Source organism: Oncorhynchus nerka, linkage group LG10, assembly GCF_034236695.1.
Source record: "Oncorhynchus nerka isolate Pitt River linkage group LG10, Oner_Uvic_2.0, whole genome shotgun sequence".
Taxonomy (NCBI): domain Eukaryota; kingdom Metazoa; phylum Chordata; class Actinopteri; order Salmoniformes; family Salmonidae; genus Oncorhynchus; species Oncorhynchus nerka.
The window spans coordinates 84,744,889-84,772,862 of NC_088405.1; the positions used below are offsets into that span (position 1 = coordinate 84,744,889).

A 27,974-nucleotide genomic window follows, 5' to 3' on the forward strand; every position below is an offset into this window, starting at 1 on the left:
GGGATGGGTAGGGATGAGGATGAGGGATGGGTAGGGATGTGTAGGATAGGTAGGGATAGGTAGGGATGGGTAGGGATGTAGGGATAGGTAGGGATGGGTAGGGATGTGTAGGTAGGGATAGGGATGGGTAGGGATGGGTAGGGATGATGATATGGATGGGTAGGGGTGGGTAGGGATAGGTAGGGATGATAGGGATGTGTAGGGATGGGGATAGGGATGGGATAGGGATAGGTAGGGATGGGTAGGGATGAGTAGGGATAGGTAGGGATGGGTGGGGATGATAGGGATAGGGGGATGGGTATGGGGGATGGGTAGGGATAGGGGGATGGGTAGGGATGGGGGATAGGGGGATGGGTAGGGATAGTTAGGGAGGAGGGATGGGATATGGATGTGGGATAGGGATGAGGGATGGGTAGGGATGGGGGATGGGTAGGGATGATGGGATAGGGATAGGTAGGGATGGGTAGGGATGAAAGTAGGGATGATAGGGATGGGGGATAGGGGGATGATATGGATGGGTAGGGATGATAGGGATAGGGATGATAGGGATAGGGATGATATGGGATGTAGGGATGGGTAGGGATGATAGGGATGGGTAGGGATGATAGGGATGGGTAGGGTTGGGATAGGGATGATAGGGATGGTAGGGATAGGTAGGGATGGGTAGGGATGATAGGGATGGTAGGAGGGTAGGGATAGGTAGGGATGGGTGGGGATGATAGGGATGGGGGGATGGGGATGGGTAGGGATGGGATGGGATGTGTATGGGATGGTAGGGATAGGGATGTAGGGATGGGATGGTAGGGATGGGTAGGGATAGTTAGGGATGGGTAGGGATGGGATGGGTAGGGATATGGATGTGGGATGGGATAGGGATAGGGGGATGGGTAGGGATGAGGATAGGGATGGGTAGGGATGATAGGGATGGGGGATAGGTAGGAGGGGATGGGTAGGGATGGGTAGGGGTGAGGGATGGTAGGGATGGGTAGGGATGTTTAGGGATAGGGATGGGTAGGGATGGTAGGGATGGGTAGGGATGGGTAGGGATAGGGGGATGAGGGATGAGGGATAGGTAGGGATGATAGGGGTATGGTAGGGATGGCAGGGTAGGGATGGGTAGGGATGATAGGGATAGGGATGGGATGGGGGATAGGGATGGGTAGGGATGTGTAGGGATGTGTAGGGGGATGATAGGGATGGGTAGGGATGGATGGGTAGGGAGGGATGGTTAGGGATTGGGATGATAGGGATGATAGGGATGGGTAGGGATGGGTGTAGGGAGGGATGGGTAGGGATGAGTAGGGATAGGGATGGGTATGGATGGGTAGGGATGTGTAGGGATGGGTAGGGATAGGGGGATGTGTAGGGATGGGTATGGATAGGGATGGTTAGGGATGAGGGATAGGGGGATAGGGATGGGTAGGGATGATAGGTGGGGATGATAGGGATGGGTAGGGATGTGGGATGATAGGGATGTGTAGGGATGATAGGGATGTGTAGGGATGATAGGGATGGGTAGGCATAGTTAGGGATGGGTATGGATGTGTAGGGATAGGTAGGGATGGGTAGGGATGAGGGATAGGGATGGGGGATAGGGATGATAGGGGGATGGGTAGGTAGGGATGGATGTAGGGATAGGTGGGATGGGTAGGGAGGGAAATGATAGGGATAGGTAGATGGGTAGGGGTATGTGGGTAGGGGTAGGGGTAGGCAGGATGATAGGGATAGGTAGGGATGATAGGGGTATGTGGGGGCAGGTAGGGATGATAGGGATAGGTAGGGATGGGTAGGGATGATAGGGATAGGTAGGGATGGTATGTAGGGATGATAGGTAGGGATATGTAGGGTTAGGGATGGGTAGGGATAGATAGGGATATAGGGATGGTTAGGGATGGGATAGGGATGATGAGGGATGGGTAGGGATGGTAGGGATGTAGGGATGTGTAGGGATGGGTAGGGATGGGTATGGATGGGATAGGTAGGGATGGGTAGGGATGAGGGATGGGTAGGGATGATAGGGATGGTAGGGATGGGTAGGGATGATAGGGATGGGTAGGGATGATAGGGATAGGAGGGATGGGGGTAGGGGTGGGATGAGGGATAGGTAGGGATGGGTAGGGATGAGGGATGGTAGGGATGGGGATAGGTAGGGATATGGGGATGGGTAGGGATGATAGGGATGTAGGGATGGGTAGGATGAGGGATAGGATGGGTAGGGGGATAGGTAGGGATGGACAGGGATGATAGGGGGATAGGGATAGGGATGGGTAGGGATGATAGGGATTGGATAGGGATGGGTAGGAATGATAGGGATGATAGGGATAGGGGGATGGGTAGAATATGGATAGGTAGGGATGGGTAGGTAGGGATAGGTAGGGATGATAGGGATAGGTAAGGATAGGTAGGGATAGGTTGGGGTAGGTAGGTATAGGTAGGGGTAGGTAGGGATAGGTAGGGGTAGGTAGAGATAGGTAGGGGTAGGTATGGATAGGTAGGAGTAGGTGGGGATAGTTAGGGATAGGTATGAATAGGCAGGGATAGGTAGGGATAGGTGGGGATAGGTAGGAGTAGGTGGGGATAGGTATGAGTAGGTAGGAGTAGATGGGGATAGGTAGGGATAGATAGGAGTAGGTGGGGATAGGTAGGGATAGGTGGGGATAGGTATGAGTAGGTAGGGATAGGTAAGAGTAGGTAGGGATAGGTAGGATGATAGGTAGGGATATGTGTAGGGATAGGATAGGCAGTGGTAGGGAGGGTAGGGATAGGGATGGACAGGTGAGGAGTAGGTGGGTAGGAGTAGGTAGGGATGGGTAGGGATAAGAGTAGGGATGGGTAGGGAGATAGGATAGGTAGGGATGGGCAGGGATAGGTAGGGATAGGTAGGAATAGGTAGGAGTAGGTAGGGATAGGTAAGAGTAGGTAGGGATAGGTAGGAGTAGGTAGGAGTAGGTAGGGATAGGTAAGAGTAGGTAGGAGTAGGTAGGGATAGGTAGGAGTAGGTAGGGATAGGTAAGAGTATGTAGGGATAGGTAAGAGTAGGTAGGGATAGGTAGGAGTAGGTTGGGATAGGTAAGAGTAGGTAGGGATAGGTAGGAGTAGGTAGGAGTAGGTAGGGATAGGTAGGAGTAGGTAGGGATAGGTAAGAGTAGGTAGGGATAGGTAGGAGTAGGTAAGAGTAGGTAGGGATAGGTGGGAGTAGGTAGGAGTATGTAGGGATAGGTAAGAGTAGGTAGGAGTAGGTAGGGATAGGTAGGAGTAGGTAGGGATAGGTAAGAGTAGGTAGGGATAGGTAAGAGTAGGTAGGGATAGGTAGGAGTAGGTAGGAGTAGGTAGGGATAGGTAAGAGTAGGTAGGGATAGGGGAGTAGGTAGGAGTAGGTAGGGATAGGTAAGAGTAGGTAGGGATAGGTAGGAGTAGGTAGGGATAGGTAGGGATAGGTAAGAGTAGGTAGGGATAGGTAGGAGTAGGTAGGAGTAGGTAGGGATAGGTGGGGGTGAGAAGGAGAGGGGAGATTAGAAGAGAGAAGACTGAGAATGAGAAGCGAAAGAGAGAAGAGAGTGATAGAGGGGGCAGAAAGGGGAGAGAGGTAGAGAGAGAGAAGGCAGAGAGAAAGAGAGAGAAGGCAGAGAGAGAGAATGCAGAGAGAGGAGAGAGAGAGAAGGCAGAGAGAGAGAGCGATAGAAGGCAGAGAGAGGAGAGAGAAAGAGAGAGGGCAGAGAGAGGAGAGAGAGGAGGCAGACAGAGGAACGAGATGGATGGGGAGATGAGAATGAGTGTAATGTGGTGAGGATAGAGCTAGAGAGGAGGCAGAGAGAGGAGCGAGATGGAGAGATCAGGAGGAGTGTATTCTGTTAGCTCTCATTCAGAATCCTCCATCCACAGGGGTTTGACTCTTCCAGGCGAACCTCTTCTACTGATCCCCTCAAATTAAACAATGTCTTGTGGTAATCCAGATCATTACTAACCCAACCCGATTCACAGCTACTCATTCAGAAGGAAGCTTTGTTCAGAGAAAAGCTAAGGGAAATCTAGTACAGAATCTAGGATTGTCTCAAATCGCCTTCTTTACACACCGTCTCTGGAAGGACAACTGATATCTACATTAATGTTAGATCCAGAACGTAATTCCCTGGCCCACGAAACAACGCTGTAACAAGCATATTAGGATGCACTCGGCTTAGGAGGAACATGCCTTTTGTTTTGAGACACTGTAAAATCATTTCTGTGAACAGAATAGATGTGAGATGTTTGTGAAATTCTTTTGAAGAGTTTAATAACATTAATCCTGAAATAATTATTGTTATTCAAATATCTGGGGGAAGAATTAGCTAATTAGACGATCTGTTTAGTGAGGCGTTTGAACTCATGAAGGAAATGTACATCTTTTCATCATAAAATTGTTTTAGAATTCTCCTTTCAATAGTCTAATACTAGTCATATGGATAGTATACAAAGCCTTGTTTTTACTAGGACATTTGGCAGCCTAAACAACAGACAAAAAATAATACACATAATCTGCCAATTAAAAAAAACAAAGAAAAATAAAAGCAACAAATGAACCCCTGTAAAGATGATAGACCACCTGAGCTGAGATAGAAGCAGAGAGCCTGCAGAAAGCTGCCTGGGTGGGGGGGGGGGGGCAGAGAGCCTGCCTGCGGGTGGGTGGGGGGGTGGGGTGGGGGGTGAATACAGGCATCACCTTGTTCAACGTAAACATTTCAACTGGAGAACCAAACAGGAGGGGATCCACAGCACTGTTTCCCCTCCCGCCCCACTGCCATGTCCCAAGCTATAATCACCATCTACACCATCCTCCCTTCCTTTCAAGTGGCAGGTCGATAGAGCTGCAGCTACAGTGCTTCTGCCGGGTAATTACAAGGGAAGCAACAAGTGAGCATTGTATGAAGCCGAGGAGACACACTCACACACAGAAGAAAGTGCTCTTTATTCCCAAAACAATCTTTGAGAACCTCTGTGCTTTGCGCTGTGAGGCAATTAAGAATAAGACGTTGGGGATGCATTCATGAGAAGAAAGAGGTGGCAGCACATTCATTTCTGCACATAAAAATAGTTGAGAGTAGTTTTCACAGTGTGTGTTTACTACGTAATGATAACTGATGTCTATGTAATAACGTCTCAATAAAATGTGCCCCGTTTTTTATAAATTATCTGATGCATTTGGAGACAAACGTAGCCATTACTTATAATACAAACAGTTTTTGGTCTATATAAGATTTGTCTCACAAACGTGCATACACACACACACACGCGCACGCACGCGCGCGCATACACACACACACACACACACACACACACACACACACACACACACACACACACCAACTTGACACCTTTAGGTAATTTGAGTGACAACATGACTAGGTCTCAATACTGAGCCCATTTGAAACAGAGCTTCTGATTGTACTAGCATTTCATTCAGAACACATCAAAGAAAGACTGTTGGAGTAGAATGAATGATGACAGAAACATATGCTTTTTCAAAACACCATGCTTAATATGAGAGTGCTTACTGTTATTACAGATTTAACATCGAAGAATGAGCTTCACCTGATGAAAGATGCATAGTTCCTTGTTGAAAGGGGCAATCAGCAGTTTCTACATGCATTTTTGGACTTATAAATTAATTATATGTGCCCATTGATTCTTGAAGAATATAACTTATAAATGTCGTACCCCATCAGAACCCAAAATGTAAGCTTGTTTTACTCCAATGTTTGTAAACAAAGTAAATGTAAACAAACACTGTAAAGCTTAAAAACATGGTAAAAACTATAATTTTGAGATCATGGATGGTCTGTCCTTGCATCCATACTTCTGTCTTTAAATTTGAGAGTGGTAACTTTTCTCCAGTCCTATCCCCCTTGCTTTTTGTTTACCTAAACAGTTGTGGGGAGCAAACTTTTATATTGTTTCAACTGCTGATTGCAGCTTTAAGTTATACGTTTTAAACCACCAACCAATACACAGACAACATACAAAAGTGTAAGCAAAATGAGGGAGTCAACACATTGAGCATGTTTACATGCTCATTTATAATTCGATATTTAACTGATTATGGCAGTAGGCCGAATAAGGCATTAGTCATGTAAACACATTACTCTGCAATCTTAATCAGCGTACGGTCATAATTTAATAAGCATACGCAAATTAAAACACCTTGTTTTCTGAGCAATCTTTCATATTATTAGGACATATAAACACCTTAATCGGAGTAACAGTGGTGTATTTGATTTGCGCATGTGATAGCACCAGCCGAGAGCCTCTCTCTTCAGCGCTAGTGAAGTGAGTTCTGAGTTCGGAACAACCAGAAGTATGCATCTTAAAAGTAGTTTTCAAAAAACATTATACAGTAGTGGTAGAAGGTTTATTTTGATTTGCAATTTTCTGCATTTATTAAAAGTCCTAATCAGGTAGCCTGATTTCAGATGTGTCCATGTAAACAGGATTATTAGGGAAATTGTTCTTGCAAAGCATGTAAACGTATTAATCGAGGTATTATAGTAATCAGTCTATCCACAATAATCATATTATTGCGTGCATATAACCGTTCTCAGTGTCAGTTAGTCCCGCCTTAAAATGTGCTTTGTTTTTGATGTGCTGCTGGTTCCGAACATATTCAAGGTTGTATGGGGGTGCGGATGATCAGACAGTGATACATGGATGTACACGTACGACTTTAGATGGTCTTTTTTTAACTTTCTAATTTCCTTAGTTTGTTGTCCTTGCATACTTCTGGTATAATAGACACATAGTTTCATTCAGAGACTTGGAATAATGATCCATAATGATTGAACAGAATGAAGAACTGTACATTGTGATGTAGAAGGTAACGTGATGTGGACTTACAGATGGGGACATGGATCCGTTGGGGATGTACGGGTCAGGCAGCATGAGAAACGGGTACCCTGGATACGCTGTTTTATACATCCCTCCATCTTGATGTTTGGACACTGTGGAGGAAGACAAAGATGTGAGATGAGATGTTTTCTGATATTCATTTCACTTCAAATAAATACTTTTTGGTTAACTATTGTAGTTAAAACGGTTATAATTGGCAGTTTTTTACTATTGAAAAAAGTATATTCGACAAATAATGATAGAGCTCTTCGACAGATTGTTACAGACTTGTTTACTACTGTAACATATTTGTGAGACAAAGTGACAGCCGTAATCTTGCATCACAAAAACACGCCAAACCCCAACCCTTCGTTGTTCGTCACCCAATAGAATGGCTAGCCACTGATCTCTCCAGTCTAGTGTTGATGGTAACTTCAAATGTGCAATGCATCTTTACAGGCTGTCCAAACAGGGGGTCATTAATCCACATGGCTTGTTTTCAACCTTTCAGCTGAATGCATAAGTGGACAACGTTTTGTGAGTTACTTGACATATTCAAACATTGTTAATGAACTAGAGAGCATTTCTAACTTTAAATAACTTGTAGCTGCCCAGAGGTTCAGCACAGCAAGCATACGTTTGTGTTTTTGCCCCATTGGGACAATATATAAACCTAATGTTAAGTTACAGCATGCTTTAATTTAGATTTTCTTTAGGACTTTCAGACTGAAGCTACTTGAAACCTTATTACCATGTTATAACCCATGTAGCCCAGGGAAAGCAACACCTTCCTTTATCAGTCAGTCTATGATGCAACAGCACAGTAATGTCAGAAATCACAGACAACTTGTTTTACTGAGGTACAGTTAGCCTAATTCAGCTCCTGTCTAGTTCTTACCGCTGTCGAGATGCTCCCGGTGTTTCTCTTGATAACCTCTATGTTCGTTTTGCTGACTTCGTCTGACCGCCTGAGTGTCCAAAGCAACATTAAACATAGATTAGTAACCTGAGAATTACTTTGAAGAGCCAAAAGTTTAATACCAAGACCCCTTTCAACCTTACCAACATCGCATAACATAACTTTCTCTCTCTGTAGTCTACCTACCGCTGCGTTCGAACTTTGATTTGTCTCCGATTCATTCACCAGAGACGACTTGAGGTCAGCTAAGTCCCTTTCTGTGAAAGCGTTTTCTTGAATTTTCTCATCTTGTTCGCCTTCATCCTTGAAGGATATCATTTCATCGTTTGCTCCTTGATCATCTCCTCCGCCACTACTGAGCTGAGGCATGTTGCTTTGAAAATTACCCTAATCAGCGGAGTGCTCCTTTGAAAAAAATAAATGAAACTTCCTATTAACCCAAACCTCCCTAAATTGTTGCGCTCAGATACGGCCAAAGTATAAAACAAAACAAAAGTTGCTCTGCTGTGGAGCGGCCCTGCAAGTTGAAAGTAATGTTGCTCGGCAGCAACAAATAGTGCATTTGAGCTCGAAACAAGGCGAGGACTCCCAACATCAAAGATCGCCGACCAGTGATTGACAGATTCGATGACTTGTTGGGGGTTGTTTCAGCAGAGGGTTCCGCTCTTAAAGAGACATCACCTCAGAGCCTGTTGGCCATGTTCATGTCTTTTAACACTTCATCATGGATAAAGTTGCTTGTTTTTAGCAAAGACTGAGCCGAAGTCCTGGATATAAGACACGTGAGCAAACGGTCTTTCAGATTCTTCTGCATTGATAGATATTTCCCACAACGCAGTCTAGTTATGTAACATTGTTATACATTTGAGTGGTGCAGTGGTCCAAGGCCTCTCAGTGCTTGAGGCGTCACTACAGACACCCTGGTTCGATTCCAGGCTGAATCACAACTGGCCGTGATTGGGAGTCCCATAGGGCAGCGCACAATTGGCCCAGCATCGTCCGGGTTTGGCCGCTGTAGTAATCATTTGTTCTTAACTGACTTGACTAGTTAAATAAAGGTAAAACATATATATATATACATTGTTGAACACACACACACACACTTCTACCAGACTCTTATTATGATTGCTAAATACTGCACAATTTAAAACACTTGCCCTCCAATTCCCCCTTCCTCAAAACAGGTGTAAATATTGTACTATAAATTGTGCCTTTCTGTGTTGTACTTATGCTATTTTCTTTATGTTCGTATTCTTAGATTTGATTATTTCTTATTGTTGTTGCATTGCAAGTCAGCATTTCATTGGATGCACATGTTGTGTATACCATACATAGGACTTATAAAGAGAGAGAGATCAGGGATGCTGAGGGTTAAACATAGTTCCTTCATATACACTACATATTTAGAAACAAAACCATAAAACCTTGTTCGCCCAACATTTGTGAAGTTGTAGAAATATTGAAGTGAGATTTGTATTGACATTGTGAGAACATCAGAGACATGTAGGGCATCCCCTGTAAACCATCAGAAAATGAGTCAAGCTCATCAATAAAAGAGGCATGAAATGTTGCAGCTAGTCTCTAGAGCACATGGATTCAGTTGTAATCTCAAAAAAACAGCAACTTGCTGGAATGAAACTATTTGATCGATGCAAAACAAATTTGGAGGGGAAAACAGAATGTAGTTCAAAGATGTAGACTTGGTGTCTGGGTGCCTTGTCAAACAAGTAGGGGAGGCCGGGGTTGGCTGTCACTTTTTACCCATGTGTATTTCTCAGCACCAGTACATCTTACAAGACTCTTTTCAACATTAATAGAAAGACCAAGGTATTGGGTTGAAATAGGAACCCTTTTTATCATCATATCTTATTCTGACATGGAGTATATATTTATAAGCCATCAAACACACTCTGTCAACTTACGACAACCAGCCCCATCACAGGGTTGGTTGTCACACAGTATGGGGTTGGTTGACACAATGTTTGCTAGTAGCTTATTCCCTTTGTAACAGGAAATGAAGCAATTTAGCAAACATTCTTAGAAATAGCCTTTCTTAGATCGAACTATACTCCTAACAAAATTCAGCATTTTATGCCTTGAGAACAACTTATGACATTTACAGTAAATTTGTGTGTGTATGTGTGTGTTTGTGTACTAGTGTGGGTGTTTGACAGAAAAAAATTGTCTGAGATGCAAGACGTTTCACAGACACGTATTTAGAATACCTGCATTCTAAATTCTACAGTTCTATATATGGTTTATACATCGGCCAAGGCATCTACATTATATTCCAATGTCCTGGCGACGTCTTTCCAATGTGCATAATGTCTCCACACTACATACTCCCAACACATTTTGATATGTTGGCCAAAGGTGTTTACTGGGGAGAGAGGTCTCTATAGCAACAGCAGAAAAGAGCTTGGTATTTATTGAATACTGGCAGTGGAAATGTCCCTGAACACTATGGTTATAATGGAGTTGATAGTGACAACTAACCCCACATTCCATGTGACAACCATCCCCAACCACCCCCCAAATGCTAATTAAGATGCTAGTTACCACATGGCTTGACCAAGCAACTCAGAAATAGGTTTGGAATGTAGCTCTCCCTTTCCTCTTTTCTACAACATTTTCATGTATACTGCCATAATTCAAACGTTCATAAAGAAAATACCAATACATCTCATTTTTACTTTCACCTATGAAAAGCACATAAATCCCCTCACCTCAATGTAGTGGTGGAGTGATTAGCCGAAATCTAGTTTCTCTTGAGCAGTGGTGTAAAGTACTTAAGTAAAAATATTTTAAAGTACTACATAAGTCGTTTTTGGGGGTATCTGTACTTTACTATTTATATTTTGGACTACTTTTACTTCACTACATTCCTAAAGAAAATAATGTACTTTTTACTCCATACATTTTCCCTGACACCCAAAAGTACATTTTCAATGCTTAGCAGGACCGGAAAATGGTCCAATTCACACACTTATCAAGAGAACATCCCTGATCATCCCTACTGCCTCTGATCTGGAGGACTCACTAAACACAAATGCTTCATTTGTAAATTATGTCTGCGTGTTGTAGTGTGCCCTTGACTATCCGTAAATTTAAAAAACAAGAAAATTGTGCTGTCCGATTTCCTTATTATAAAATTATATTATAAAATCCTTATTTGAAATTATTTATACTTTTACTTTTGATACTTAAGTATATTTTTGCAATTCAATTTACTTTTGATATTTAAGTTTATTTAAAACCAAATATTTTTTGACTTTTAGTAAAGTAGTATTTTACTGGGTGACTTTCACTTTTACTTTAGTCATTTTCTATTAAGGTATCTTTACTTTTACTCAAGTATGACAATTGGGTTCTTTTTACACCACTGCTCTTGAGTGATAAATCAGATTCAGCCTTAACTGTGCGATGTAGTAAGGAGTTGTAGTTTCCAACAGGCCAATTTTCTATAAAGTTTAGCGCATAAAGCTGGGTAATTAACTACAATGTCCATAATCCATTGCGCAGCTAGTTGTGGTCTTTGTGTCTTTTATGCTTACGACAGATGAGTTTCAAGTTTTAATGTGCACAAGTACAGTGATTTGCCTTTCTTGTAAACTCAAAACCCAACAATGCAATAATAAAAAACAATGTAATACTAGAAAAAATAATAATAGGAAATATGAGAAATATGAGACACAATAAAGTAAGTAAGTAAGTAAGTAAGTAAGTAAGTAAGCAAGCATACTATATACAGGAAATATTTAAGGGGTAAGGGGACTAGGCAACAGGATATAAGATAAACAGAGTAGCAGCTTGCATGTGAGTGGGTGTGCGGGTGCTTAGAGTCAGTATAACTGTATGTGCAAATTATGTGTGAGTGAGCAAATGATGGAGTGAGAGGCAGAAGAATGCGTGATTGTGGAAATAGAGAGCAGCTGTTGCTTCGTGAGGTATCCCTACCTGAAAATACATGATCTAAGTGATTGATAGTTAGTATTCAGCAGTCATAAATAAAATGATGCCTTATTTACTTTGAAGATCTACAAAATAGTAATTTTGTAAGACCGCATATGCAGCAGCTATATAGAGAGGAGATGATGAATTGGAATTAAATAATAAAGTCATCAAATAAAACAAATGTAATATACACAACAATTGAAATATTTTGTTATGTGAATAAATGATGGTAAATAAGAGATAAGCAGTAAATGGGCAGCCACTACCATCATGGGACTTTTATTCATTGCTTTATTCTGTGTTACATCATCCAACCCAAATAATCGAAACCGAAATCGAAAACCGTGATTATTTTTTAAATAATTGACCTGAAATCGAACCAACCTCAAAAAGTACTAATCGCTCAGCACTACCTCCACTACCTCCATGTTTTGTCATATTGACATGAATTGACCAGGTGGATGAGTTCTTTCAAAGAATTCACACATTTTAATTTTACAATTACTACACAGCACCCTCTACATTGCGATTAATAAGCAATGTGACAACCAACCCGTGAGACAACCAAAACAGGTCTCCCCTGACTATTTAAAAAAAAATGATTTTTTTCACTTCATGCATTTTTTATGCTGATACAGTAGCATGGTCTTTCTGAGTTTTAATTGAGAAATATTTATACGCGCCCATGCTGTGACTTAATATTTGACTTAATCTGTTGCCTTGAAAGAAAATGATGAACCACAGCTGGGAAATAGAATTAAATACAAACAGAAAATGTGCCTAGTATTTGCATAAAGCTGCATATTTATACAATATTGGCCATGCATATTAATAAAAAGATTAAAATGAGCAGTTTAATGTATGCAAATCTAAATTATAAATGAGTTGTTTAAACTCCTTGTTTATTCGCATTGATTAAATATAGACAGCTGTTTTTCGTAGAACCAGTTTCTCTATGTGGCTTACTTCACAAGTTCTCGCATCTTTGGGTCTTCTTGTGTGTCTCTCTTTCTGTGCTTACATTGGTTTCACATATCCTTGAGGTGGTGTCTGTGCTTACATTGGTTTCACATATCCTTGAGGTGGTGTCTGTGCTTACATTGGTTTCACATATCCTTGAGGTGGTGTCTGTGCTTACATTGGTTTCACATATCCTTGAGGTGGTGTCTGTGCTTACATTGGTTTCACATATCCTTGAGGTGGTGTCTGTGCTTACATTGGTTTCACATATCCTTGAGGTGGTGTATGTGCTTACATTGGTTTCACATATCCTTGAGGTGGTGTCTGTGCTTACATTGGTTTCACATATCCTTGAGGTGGTGTCTGTGCTTGTTCCTTCGTTGGACTTGACTGTGTGTGAGTTTTGGATTTGATTAATATGATCGATCTTTGTTGAACTCAAATCCTTCTTATCAGTCTGTGCGTTTGCATGACTCACTCACACACCAGCCTCTGTATCCTCCTCTCTTATCTCCTCTATGGTAATTGCAGCCATGACGTCAGTAAATTATACTCTCTGCTCTCTCTGCCTTAGGGGGCAGGAAACACCAAAAAAGGAAAGAAAAAAACACTGCCTGCCAACAGTAGCACTTCATGTCGAGAGAAAAATATACCATTGGTAATATTGCTTCAGGCAGCAGTTTACGGTAACCCAATGCAAATATTAATGGCACACAAGTAGTTACTATAATGTCAACGGGTTGAACTCAGATCAAGTTTGTAAGACAGAACTATGTCTGGGGGTGATGTTGTACACATGATATGGAATCTTGCAACATTTATCGAGTTCCACCGAAGTTAACCCTGTTTGCTATACATGTTGGTGCATTGGCGTCTCAGATATGCATTTTCCTTCTCAGATATCACTAAGCCTGAACAATTGGAATCATGGAATGATTTCAAGTGAGAACTTTGGTTTTTAGAAATTCTTTTTCCGTTTCTTAATCATTTGCAAGGGAAACCACTCTCTTTTGTACAGATTACAGCACAAATGATAAATTGCAGTTCCTATAAAACAAATTATATACTCTGCTTTCTAAATAAACTTCAGGCACATTAAAGCAGCAAAGTAATTAAATCATATCCTTTCATTGAGGCTACGCCACATCGAAGGGAACAGCTCTTAACTGGAACCACTTGTGTGCGTTTTATTGGTAGTTTCCCTCCAACCAAAAACATGTTCTCTCAAGCAGCGTCCAATGTGCAATACTGAACCTTAGCAAATCTTTTCGACAGTCTAATTTGATATATCTTTTCCCCCATGAAGGATTCCATCATTCAACAAATATGAAGAGCCCTTGAATGCGAAACCCTGTAAATGAGAGTAATTCATCAGATGTGTGAGGTTACTATTTCTTATAGCTGTTGTCATCGAACAGGGGAAAGGTTCTTGGTCAACTAAATCGATGTGAGGACAATATTAACATTACATTTAAGTCCGTTTTTACCATCTCGTCTTTGGTCACTATAAGAGTTCCACATGTTGTATCTGAAAGTGGTGGCATGCCTAACGGTGTTAAATGGAGAAATGGAATTGCTATTCCTACTTTGTTTTCTTTTCCTAATAGGTATAAATCCAATCTTTGAGTCTCCTGTTGTTCTGAAATCTCAAAGTAATCTGACTTGTATTGAAAAAGGTTTGACATTTTTACATCTTAACATTCATAGTTTATTACCTAAAAATGGATAATGTCAAGATCTGCTTCTCTCAGGCAGACCCTGATATTTGTATTTGATCTGAAACCTGGTTAACTGATAAACCCTGGACTCTGATCTGGATTCCGCATTCCGTGCTTCTACACCTGCATTGCTTGCTGTTTGGGGTTTTAGGCTGGGTTTCTGTACAGCACTTTGAGATATCAGCTGATGTACGAAGGGCTATATAAATAAATTTGATTTGATTTGATGTTGCTATGGATGGTTACAATGTGTTTAGGGTTGATAGGAAAGGCAAAGGGAGTGGTGTTGCTATTTACACAAAGAATCTTCTTTCTGTGTCTCTGTTAAAGGCTACATCCAGTCCTAAACTATTTGAATTGTTGGCTTTAAGTCTTCAGCTCGGTTCAAACCCAAAAATAACAGTTATAGGAATCTATCGTCCACCCTCCTCCAAGAAGGAGGTGTTGATCGCTGGAGATTTTAATCTTGCATGGGGAACGTAGGCTGCTGACTGTTTAAAGGATATTTGTACTAATCTAAATTTGTCCCAGCTGATTATAAAGCCTACTCGTCCAAACGTAAAGGACCCTTCTGAAATCGACTTTGATTGACCTCATATTTACAAATACTCCAGAGAAGTATGCTGGGAGTGGGGTATTGGGGGGGGGGGTAGTCAGTTGTCGAACTGAATGTATTCAACTGAAATGTGTATTCCGCATTTAACACACACCCTAATTTTCTTTGGATATTAGTGACCACTGTCCCATTGCATGTGTCAGGGATATACGGATGCCTAGATCCAAACCTCGTTTTATCAATTTTAAACATTTAAATTAACAGGCTGTTTTTTGTGACCTTTGTTTTGGTGACTTTGATTGTATTGCATCTATACCCGACCCAGAGTTGGCTCTGAACCACTTCTCAAATGTTTTCAATTCTATTGTAGATTAACATGCTCCCTTTAAAAAAACGGAGAATTCAAAAATAGGTCTTGCCTTTGGTTTAGTCCAGAGCTATCTGAAGTCATACACAACAGAGATGCTGCCTGGGCCAAAGCTAGATTCACAGACTCATGCCCAGACTGGCAGTCTTTCAGGCAATTGAGAAATCTGTGTGTAAAACTAGTTAAAAAAGCAAAATCAGATGATGTTAATACACTATCTGAAAGCTGCTACGTCACTGAAGGGTTGTGTCTCCTCTTCTCTCCCCCAATAAATTCATTTAGATTCTGGCACTATTACTGACAAAATTGATATTATTAATGCATTTAATCACCATTTTATCTCTGCGGGATATATATTTGAATGTATTTCAAAGCCAGTTCGTGAAAATAGTAGTGTCTACTCTATTGAATGATACTGAAAATGCTTGGTCAGGAGTTTTGTTTTCGGAAATTCACTGATGAAGTCCTGAATGCTTTGCTAACATTAGACAAAAAAATCCACAGGGGCTGATCATTTGGAGTCTGGTCTGCTTAAGTGTGCAGATCCCTTTATTGCTGCCTCGGTAGCCCACATTTGAATTAACATTGTTATCAGGAAGTATTCCAAAAGCATGGAAATCCATATATATGCGGCCACTCCATAAGGGATACAAATGATCTTGACAACTATCACTCCATTACTAGACAACCTTCTTTAGCTAAGATTCTTGAATCCTTGGATAATGTACAACTTCGTTCCTTTTTATCTGATAACTGTATTTTTAATATAAACCAATCAGGGTTTAGGCCTGGGCATAGTACTACCACAACAACCACGCTAGTTGTTAATGATCTTGTCAATGCCATGGATGCTAAAAAGAGCTGTGCTGCCTTGTTTATTGACCTGTCAAAGGTGTTCGACACTGTTGATCATTTTGTTTTGCCTGAGAAGTTATCAAAAATAGGCCTGGGATATACAGCCTGTTTATAGTTTCAGAACGATCTTTTTTAATTTTAAAAAATTATCTTAGCAACAGAACTCAGGCCATCTTAACAGATGGGGTTGAATCTGAATTTCTTGAGATTCAAAAAGATGTTACTCAGGGTTCGATTTTGGGTCCATTATTGTTCACATTGTATATTAATGACATAGGAAACACTGTTGATACTTGTAACATTCATCTCTATGCAGATGACACAGTTTTGTATTCCTGTGCCACCTCAGCATGACTTTGATTCAATTCTGAAATCACTTACAGATCTTAAATGAGTGTTAAATGCAAGTAAAACCAAGCAGATGCTTTTCTCTAGGTCACGAAATGTTGACCCTGAGGACCTGCATATTTGCGCTTCAAATGGAGCCCAAATTGAGCTTGTTTCTCAATATAAGTACCTGGGTGTCTGGATTGATGAGAAGTTGTCCTTCGTAAAGCATATAGAAAATGTGACTAAGAAGCTAAGATCCAAGATTGTTTTTTAATATTGAAATAAATCATGCCTCAGTATTGAAAATAGGAGAAAGATTGTTCAAACAACGCTTCTCCCTGTATAGTATTTTAGTGATGTTGTTTACATGCATGCGTTTTGAAACCCTTGGACACAGTCTACCATTCCGCAATACGTTTTATCACGGGGGATAATTTTAGGACTCATCATTGTAGTCTGTATAAAAATGTGGGATGGACCTCTCTGTCTGTAAGAAGAGAGTTGCATTCTCTTTGATTTATTTCCAAAGCAATCTGACAGAAACTGCCTCCATATGTAACTTCATTAATGAAGTTTAGAATCCTCAGTTACCAAACCCGTTCTCAGGAATGGATAACACTAGAGATCCCTTCAGTCTCCACAGATTTGGGGAAATCTGCGTTTTGTTTTTATGCCCCTAATTTGTGGAACACTCTGCAGAGTTCACTGCAGCTAGATGTACTGGTGTCACCCAGGCAGTTTACATTATTGATTACGGACCTCTATGTAGTTGAATGTGATTGCTTTTATTAAATATATGTATTTTGCTATTGTGTGCTGAATTGTTTCAATCAATCAATCAAATGTATTTATAAAGCCCTTTTTACATCAGCTGATGTCACAAAGTTCTATACAGAAACCCAGTCTAAAACCCCAAACAGCAAGCATTGCAGATGTAGAAGCACGGTGGCTAGGAAAAACTCCCTAGAAAGGCCAGAACCTAGGAAGAAACCTAGAGAGGAACCAGGCTCTGAGGGGTGGCCAGTCCATTTCTGGCTGTGCCGGGTGGAGATTATAACAGAACATGGCCAAGATGTTCAAACGTTCATAGATGACCAGCAGGGTCAAATAATAATAATAATCACAGTGGTTGTAGAGGGTGCAACAGGTCAGCACCTCAGGAGTAAATGTCAATTGGCTTTTCATAGCCAAGCAGTCAGAGTTAGCGGTATATTATAATTATATACAAAACAATTCTATTTTTTATATACACATATATGTGTATGTTTTATTATTCTGTTTTTATTGTAATGTATACAGTGCTCTTTTGTAAAATAGATTTTTAATCTCAATGTGACTCCCTGTTTAAATAAAGGTTAAATAAAAAAATGCTATAAAGTATGCTATGAAGCAGGGTTGGAGTCCATCCCATTTGAATTCCAGTCAATTTAGAAAGTAGGCCTAATGCAAATTGCAATTCCTATTTTAAAAAGCATTGAAGATAATTGTAATTTCAGTGTACTTCCTGAATTGATTGGAATTTAAATGGAATTGACCCCAACCCTGCTATAAAGGGCATAGGGTGCAATTTGGGACACAACATATATTTGACCTGGAAGGTTCTTTCTCCTTCTAAACTGGAGTTTGATGAAAAATATGTAAAAAGGCATTTCTGTCTGTTATCCCCTCTATAATTATCTAGGACTTTCACACAAACACTATTTGAATACATCTCTGAGGTCTACATAATTGATGTGTTCCCTCTGAGTGCGTTGTGAGGCAGAGTCAAACTGAGGATAATAAGCACAGCAGAAAAGGAGACATTAGAAATGTAATAGTGATTCTGCAATATGCACTTGTTTCTATGAAGGTTAAATAAAGCTAGGTTACTTTGAATGCAACATTTAAGTTAAAAGGAGGTAAATTGCTAAGTAAAAAGTAAGTTAACCATGTGCCTCATTTTGAGTAAGGGAATGAGTGTATTAAGGAGAAGAAAGTGGCAAACCATTATTGGAAAGGGTCCATCTTCTCTCACAACTGCTTAGCTCATGTGCTTTTAAAGTTGTTAGTTAAAAGAGCTGGACTGGCTCATAAAAAAAGGCTCTCTGATGGGACCTTCTGATGGGACCTACCATACAGAGACAAATGTTGCATCCCAAATTCCTATATAGTGCACTACTTTTGACCAGGGCCCATGAGTGGGGTATTGTGATGACTGTTCTACCCTAGCCTTCCCCTACTCTGTAGTCAGGGCTGTAGGGAAAGGGGGATACCTAGTCAGTTGTACAATTGAAGGCATTCAACTGAAATGTGTCTTCCGCATTTAACCCAACCCCTCTGAATCAGAGAGGTCCGGAGGGCTGCCTTAATCCACATCCACGTTTTCGACGCCCAGGGAACAGTGTGTTAATTCAGGGGCAGAACGACTGATTTTTACCTCGTCAATCTTTCGGTTACTGGCCCAAAGCTCCTACCCACCAGGGCTGTAGTGTTGTCTGTTACTGAGAACAAGGCCTTGGTCCTGAGGTTACTGTGCCCTCCCCTCCCAAGCAGAGACTGAACCTTGGCAGTGGAGGGAGAAACCTGTTGTAATCTGTGAGGCAGGAAACAAAGGGCCTCGTTAATGCAGAGACTCGCAGGGACCTTTGATGTGGAGCCAAGCCATTCACTCCTCGCTTCTTCCACACACACAGGCATGCGTGTGCCCACAAACACTCATTAAGGCACACACACACACAGATGCACGCACAAACACACTTACACACACAGATGCAAGTACATATGCACTCAAAGAAATAACTGTAGAAAAAAATGTACTCTTTTCCCCTGCCCCTGAGGTGGAACGTGCCTGCTATTTAGAGATACACTAGATTGAAACAATGATGTCTGTTTGTTCAAGATGCACCACAAAGCAGCAGGTTGCTTCAGTGGAAAGATCTTTTTTTTACTGCAACTTTTTAACTCATTGACTTTATTCCATTGCTTGTTGATCTTACGCCAACATGTCCACGTTGCAATTATTTAAAACAACAGTGCAACCTTATTTGGCATCACCACACAACTTCACAATTGTATTTGAGTGTAACCCTAAAGTCAATGACATGCAAAAGCAAGTTTTAGCTTGGATTTGTGCTACAGTGAGTGAGTCGGCCCAGCCCCGCCTCTGTACCTAACTTGATATTAGCGGTTTTGCTGATATTGGTTGGTTGTTACCACAGTCCAGCAAGGTCTGCTGTGGTTGAGTAACTATCTCCCTGATGAGGTTTTTATCCAGGCACAGTCTCTCACATAAAGAGAGACTGTGCCTCTATATGTGTGTGTGCAAGCATCTGCATGTGTGTGTGTTTGTCTGTATGACCTTGTGTCATATTTGTGTGTGTGTGTGTGTGTGGATATATGCATGCATTTGTGTGTATGTATGACTTTGTGTGTCTGTGTGTGTATTTGTGTATTTGTGTGTATGACTTGTGTGCGATGTGTGTGTCTGTGGTCTGAGCACTGGATTCCATAGGTAGACTAGCGTGAGAACCTTGGTGGGAAGGCAGCAGGGTCTGACCACAGCAGTGGGCAGCTGAAGGCTGATGCCTGAGGCCCCCCTGACTCCCTGCCCCAGTTAGACCATAAATGGGTGGGGTTGAAGGCATGTGACAGGAAATCCAAGAGGAATGAGTGTACTTCAGCAAGTTAATAGAGTGGCAGGAGCGGTACGGTGCGAACAAACTAACATACACGTATGCACTTTTATACTGCATAGTTATTACTTATATGGCTTAATATATAATTGTACAAAACACACACAAGCGTGCACACACACACACACACACAAAATGTACTTTTGTTATTACTTCAGCTTATGAAACTGTATGGATATGAATATGACGTCACTAAGAAAGCCACCTCAATACAGTACATCACAATGAACAAGATAATTACAGTTACAATTCTGCCATTGTTGTGTTTCTTTTTATTGGTTTGAAGAGTGAAGAAAATGAATGTCAGATAGAGAAAGATCAGTCACCAGGGCTTCCTTTAGTCTGATGGCACAGCTATTAAATGTGTGCATTCACAGTGGTCGCTTTCTAGTGGTGAGTGGGCGAGTTGAAGTTTTGAGTTGACAGTTAACAGCAGATTCCGGGATCAGTTTTTCCGCTGTTAGTGGGCTGATGTGGCCGAGTAGAGGATGTGGATTCTCATGATGGATCATTGTTTAGGTTTGAAATGTGTATGTGCGTAGCCATGTATCCATGTATCAAGGGGAAGGCAGGACTTAGGCACACATGCATGTACAGTGGGCTCCGAAATTATTGACACCCTTGATAAAGAAGAGAAATAAGGACTGTATAAAATTAATAATTCAAATACTGAGCTATATTGCATACTCCAAAAATGTTTTATACAAATTATTATTTATACTAATACAATTTCTCAGAGAAAGATATTTTATTTAACAAGTTATAAAACAAATATTATTGTCCCCCCAAAAATATTGACACCCCTAAAGATTCTTAAAAATAAATAGAGAAAAAGTTTAGTATTTGGTCCCATATTCCTAGAATGCACAAACACACATGCATCTATTATCTGGGTACCAATGTTTCACAAGACCCATACAGAAGCCACCAATTGATACATGCCAAGGTGCAGACAGGCAAGAAAGTAGTTTGTGTAAGTATGTTCAGACTGAGTGCTGTTATTCCTGCTTTAGGCTAATGAGATAACTTGGCAGACCACATGCATATCCTCATGTGGACATGCCCATGAGACTCCTGTTCACAGGGTCTCGCTTTAAGACAAGATATCCACAAAGATCATACATGAGCATCAATCAACATGAAAGGAAATAGAGGAAATTATATATAATAATAACAAAGCTCATAAGCAATAGAATGGCAAAAGTCTTAACAAACTTGATACATATCAATCAAACAGAGTTTATAAAAAAATAGACACTTACAAACAAATACAAGAATGTTTCAGTATAATACATTAGATATAGATTCATAAATAATGCCTGTTGATCCCAAAAAGGCCTTCAACTGTCTTGAATGTCCTTTTCTATTCAAAACTTTGGAAGCCTTCAACTTTCTAGCTGGAATAATACATTTAATAAAAATATATAAATATCATAAAGAAAAAATATACACACGTAATACTGTACATTATCTGATTAAATTGCTTTAAAAGGGGCACAACACAGGGATGTCCTCTCTCCCCCTCCTGTTTGCACTGGCAAATAACTGCTTGAAGAAAGAATTAGACAGGACCCAAACGTAACAGGTATCAGTATTGGTAAACATGAATATAAACTAAACTTATTTGCCAATAATCTCCTGATATACCTGACCAATATTGAAAATGCAATGCCCCCCTTGCAAAAAATATTTTCAGAATAAAATGAAAAGAATAACTCATTATATACAGTAATCCTTTAAGTGGACCACAAAACTATCAAATACTTCGAATCAGTGGTGTAAAGTACATTAGTAAAAAATACTTTAAAGTATAAAATAAAGTAGTTTATTTTGGGTAACTGTACTTCACTTTGCTATTTATATTTTTGACCCGCTTTACCTTCACTACATTTAAAAATAATAATTTATTGCCCCCTTTTCTCCCCAATTGGTAGTTACAGTCTTCTCCCATCGCTGCAACTTCCATACTGATTCGGGAGAGGCGAAGGTCGAGAGCCATGTGTCCTCCGAAACACAATGGAGCCACGCTGCTTCTTGACACAATGCCCACTTAACCCGGAAGCCAGCCACAGCAATGTGTCGGAGGATTTTGATTTAAACAAATCAAAATATGTTATATTTGAGATCCTTCAAAGTAGCCACCCTTTGCCTTGATGATAGCTTTGCACCCTCTTGGCATTCTCTCAACCAGCTTCATGAGGTAGTCACCTGGAATGCATTTCAATTATCAGGTGTGCCTTCTTAAAAGTTCATTTGTGGAATTTCTTTCCTTCTTAATGCGTTTGAGCCAATCAGTTGTGTTGTGACAAGGTAGGGGTGGTATACAGAAGATGGTCTTTTACCAAATAGGGCTAAGAACAGCTTAAATAAGCAAAGAGAAACAAATGTCCATCAATAGTTTAAGGCATGAAGGTCAGTCAATCCAGAAAATTAAGAACTTTGAAAGTTTCTTCATGTGCAGTCGCAAAACCAGCAATCGCTATGATGAAACTGGCTCTCATGGGGACCGCCACAGGAAACGAAGACCGAGAGTTACCTCTGCTGCAGAGGATAAGTTCATTAGAGTTACCAGCCTCAGAAATTGCAGCCCAAATAAATGCTTCACAGAGTTCAAGAAACAGACACATCTCAACATCAACTGTTCAGAGGCGACTGCGTGAATCAGGCCTTCATGGTCGAATTGCAGCAAAGAAACCACTACTAAAGGACACCAATAATAATAAGAGACTTGCTTGGGCCAAGAAACATAAGCAATGGACATTAGACCAGTGGAAATCTGTCCTTTGTTCTGATGAGTCCAAATGTTATATTTTCAATTCCAACCGCTGTGTCTTTGTGATATGCAGAGCAGGTGAACGGATGATCTCCACATGTGTAGTTCCCACCGTGTGGGGGTGCTTTTCTGGTGACACTGTCTGTGATTTATTTAGAATTCAAGGCACACTTAACCAGCATGGCTACCACAGCATTCTGCAGCGATACGCTATCCCATCTGGTTTGCGCTTAGTGGGACTATCATTGTTTTCAGCAGGACAATGACTCAACACACCTTCAGGCTGTGTAAGGGCTATTTGACCAATATGGAGAGTGATGGAGCGCGGCATCAGATGACCTGGCCTCCACAATCACTCAACCTCAAACCAATTGAGATGGTTTGGGATGAGTTGGACCACAGAGTGAAGGAAAAGCAGCCAACAAGTGCTCAGCATATGTGGGAACTCCTTCAAGACTGTTGGAAAAGCATTCCAGGTGAAGCTGGTTGATAGAATGCCAAGAGTGTGCAAAACTGTCATCAAGGCAAGGGTTGCTACTTTGAAGAATATCAAATATAACATATATTTTTATTTGCTTAACACTTTTTTGGTTACTACAGGATTCCATATGTGTTATTTCATAGTTTTGATGTCTTCACTATTACTCTACAATTTTGAAAATAGTACAAACAAAGAAAAACCATTGAATGAGTAGGTGTGTCCAAACTTTTGACTGGTACTGTATGTGTAGAATTTATTATACAATAGACAACATCCACAAAATTTACATCACAATGACAGAGTCATGTCTTAAGTGCAAAACTAACAATGGCTCAATAATCCATGCCTTCTGGGAATGCTATAAAGTCCAAACGTTATGGACGGAGTTAGAAAATTGGCTGTCAAAAGTATTTTAAAATTACTTTTAATCCTTCTGTCTGCATATTTCAAGACATGTCATATGAGGGTGCAGTGAGATTTGTAGATTTGTAGTGTTTGAAAAAATAAATACAGTCGTAGATTGAGAAAATCTTATTACATGGCCCCTTTGCTCTAAACAGTTTTTGTGTATCACAAGAAGCAATGCATATGAACCATTCATAAAAGAACAATAGCATCAACATTAATAAATGGATGGATTTTCAGCTCTTAATCCCAGCAGCACCAGCAGCCTTCACAAGTGAATGGAGGATAGAAAATGTGGTAAGACTATTACAAGTGCCAGGATAATAAAGAACACAGCAAAAACTCCTATGTCTGATCTTGTGAATTTCTAAGCATTATGAGAGCCAAACAGCCTCTCTGAAGCCAAGGTCAAAAGTGGGGAGTGTCACACAGAAAAAAAAAAAATCATCCCAGACTTTTTTACAAGCTGGCAAAATCCATGGAAATAAAGGGAAAATATTTAGAGAGCTGTTGCTAATTGGTTGCCTGAGGAGTGGTGAAAGCCGACGATCCGACTTAACTTCTCACTCAGGGACAAAAAGGTCAAGGGAAGAAGGGATACCTAATCAGTTGTACAACTGAATGCATTCAACTGTAATGCGTGTTCCGCATTTAACCCAACCACTCTGAATCAAATTGTGGTGTGATGGTTAAGTAAATAATGGTGAGATGTGTGATGAAAATGAAAGCTCTGTAGCTACATATACTGCACATGGGACAGTGTGTCAATGGTACTAATGCATGTAGGCTAACAAGAGCACTTTCGTACAGTGGTGTAAAGTACTTAATTAGTACTTTCCAGTATTTTTACTTAAGTCGTTTTTTGGGGTATCTGTACTTTACTTTTTATATTTTTGACAACTTTTACTTTACTACATTTCTAAAGAAAATAATATACTTTTTACTCTATACATTTTCTCTGACACCCAAAAGTACATACATTTTGAATGCTTAGCAAGACAGGAAAATGGTCAAATTCATGCACTTATCAAGAGAACATCCCTGGTCATTCCTACTGCCTCTGATCTGGCGAACTCACTAAATACACATGCATCATTTGTAAATTATGTCTGAGTGTTGGAGTGTGACCCTGACTATCCGTAAATTAAAAAACAAGAAAATGTTGCCTTCTGGTTTGCTTAATATAAGTAAATTTAAATTATTTGTACTTTTACTTTCAATACTTAAGTATATTTCAGCAATTACATTTACTTTTGATACTTACGTATATTTAAAACCAAATACTTTTAGACTTCTACTCAAGTAGTATTTTACTGGGTGACTTTCACTTTTACTTGAGTCATTTTCTATTAAGGTATCTTTACTTTTACTCAAGTATGACAATTGGGTACTTTTTACACCACTGCTTTTTTAATTAAATATTATTTACACAGTAATTATACGGATTACACCATTGCAACAACATGTCAACCAATTTATGAGTTTATGCAAGAAACACTATTTTCCACTGCTTCTTAGAGAACTGCGGGACACTTTTCTTTTACCAATGTACTGTGTGGAATTGGCCAGTAAGATAATTCATAGGACCAAGGACTTAGCAAAGTGACTAAGGCTGACCCCTTGAGGAATAAGAAGGGAATTAGTGGAAGCAGTTTTTCTACAGTAACCTACAGGGCCAGTCTGGTCTTGTCTATCGGTGGACAAACATGATTTTTGCCCCTTTATCTGACTGTAAAATCCCAGCTCAGACTCAGAGAGCACAATGCCAACTTTCAACTTCACCATACCTGTCTATTTTCTGTCTGTTGTCTGTCTGTAACTCCGTCGCAGCACAATTTCACCAAGTCAAATTCCTGTACATGCAAATGTTTTTGGCAAATCTGATCAAGGTTTCTAACGAAAATATGTGATTTGTTCTGTTTTTTAAATTTGTGGTATAATTACTTAGAATCAGATCAGTACTTTACAGTCTTAATTATAATTGTTCTTGTCTGTGTCACTGCCAGAGAATTCTAGAGTTTTAAGGATCGTTCTCTCAAAATGAACTAGCATGTCCTATAGTGCTATATCAGAAGCCACATCACTCATTTTACAACACTTAGAAAAATGATTTGGTCCAGTCTGGGATTGATCCAAATTCCCTGCAACAGATGTATTTTAACCCATGGAAGAAGATATAGTATGAAATAGAAAACCACTGGATTCATGAGACATTTTACTATGGTTGGAGCACTAATATATTACATACTCGCACATCATTTTTATCATGACATCTGTCAAGTGAAAAAATACTGACGCCAGAAGAATTATGCTTTAATTCGATGAGTCTGCCTTCATTTTTGATCCCGCAACTTATTTTCTCGATGGTGAACTACTTTCCAAGACAATAATGTAATGACAACCGTCTGTGGTATTTGATTAGTTGTCTATTACCAAGACACTTAAATCATGCACTTTGTATATGAAATCACATCCAAATTTCCCCCTCAAAGAAAACATCTATAATTCATAATTTCATCATGTCTAATAATTTTTTTCAATTGATGAGAACAGTAAAGATATAATTATCATTTTGCCACAGTGACACCAATTGTACACTATATATACATAAGTATGTGGACACCCCTTCAAATTTGTGGATTTGGCTATTTCAGCCATACCTGTTGCTGACAGGTGTATAAAATCAAGCAATCTCCATAGACAAACATTAGCAGTAGAATGGTCCGTACTGAAGAGCTCAGTGACTTTCAACGTGGCACCGTCATAGGATGCCACCTTTCCAACAAGTCAGTTCATAAAATGTCTGCCCTGCTAGAGCTGCCGCGGTCAACTGTAAGTGCCGCTGCAAAGTGGTAGGCCACATAAGCTCACAGAACGGGACCGCAGAGTGCTGAAGCGCGTAGTGTGTAAAAATCTTCTGTCCTTGGTTGCAACACTCACAACAGAGTTCCAAACTGCCTCTGGAAGCAACGTCAGCACAAGAACTGTTCGTCGGGAGCTTCATGAAATGCGTTTCCATGGCCGAGTAGACTCACACAGGCCTAAGATCATCATGCACAATGCCAAGCGTCGGTTGGAGTGGTATAAAGCTCACCACCATTGGACTCTGGAGCAGTGGAAACAAGTTATCTGGAGTGATGAATCACGCTTCACCATCTGGCAGTCCGACGGACAAATCTGGGTTTGGTGGATGCCAGGAGAACACTACCTCCCTGAATGCATAGTGTAAAGTTTAGTGGATGAGTAATGGACTGGGGCGGTTTTTCATAGTTCGCGCTAGGCCCCTTAGTTCCAGTGAAGGGAAATCTTAACTCTACAGCATACAATGACATTGTAGACGATTCTGTGCTTCCAACTTTGTGGCAACAGGTTGGGAACTTGACTGGTAGCAATGTTCCAACATCTCGTGGAAAGCCTTCCCAGAAGAGTGGAGGCTGTTATAGCAGCAATGTTCCAACATCTCGTGGAAAGCCTTCCCAGAAGAGTGGAGGCTGTAATAGCAGCAATGTTCCAACATCTCGTAGAAAACCTTCCCAGAAGAGTGGAGGCTGTTATAGCAGCAATGTTCCAACATCTCGTGGAAAGCCTTCCCAGAAGAGTGGAGGTTGTTATAGCAGCAATGTTCCAACATCTCGTGGAAAGCCTTCCCAGAAGAGTGGAGGCTGTAATAGCAGCAATGTTCCAACATCTCGTAGAAAACCTTCCCAGAAGAGTGGAGGCTGTTATAGCAGCAATGTTCCAACATCTCGTGGAAAGCCTTCCCAGAAGAGTGGAGGTTGTTATAGCAGCAATGTTCCAACATCTCGTGGGAAGCCTCCCCAGAAGAGTGGAGGTTGTTATTGGAGCAAAGGGGGGACCAACTCTATATTAATGCCCATTATTTTGGAATGAGATGTTGGACGAGCCTTCACATACTTATGGCCATGTAGTGTATGTAGGCATGTACTAATGAGAACTGTCAGCTCAGTTGGCGATTGATTTACTTGTAAAACAAAAACAAAATATTATCCAGTGATATTAAATATTTTGCCGTTGTTTATCGGACAATACGGTCATTGAGCTGGATTTATGAGGGAGGGCCTTGTAATCGTTTCACTGCGGCTGGGGCTAGTCTGTGTGAAACTGGG

The 27,974-nt window shown here is 40.6% G+C and overlaps 1 protein-coding gene across 11 annotated transcripts in view; it reads right to left on the reverse strand.

The window, feature by feature from the left end:
* LOC115136184 (transcription factor 7-like 2) overlaps positions 1–8,390 on the reverse strand; it is a 74,963-nt gene extending 66,573 nt beyond the window's left edge. For 6 of the 11 annotated variants that reach the window (XM_029671715.2, XM_029671712.2, XM_029671718.2 and 3 more), the window contains exons 1-3: positions 7,964–8,389; positions 7,757–7,826; positions 6,868–6,971 (exon numbers count right to left, since the gene is read on the reverse strand). In XM_029671715.2, the coding sequence (XP_029527575.1) occupies positions 6,868–6,971; positions 7,757–7,826; positions 7,964–8,146 (357 nt within the window). In that variant the 5' untranslated portion in view covers positions 8,147–8,389. Of the gene's footprint in view, positions 1–6,867; positions 6,972–7,756; positions 7,827–7,963 lie in introns of all 11 variants that reach the window. The other 5 variants (XM_029671714.2, XM_029671723.2, XM_029671716.2 and 2 more) reach the window with 2 other exon arrangements.
* Positions 8,391–27,974: the final 19,584 nt, after the last annotated feature.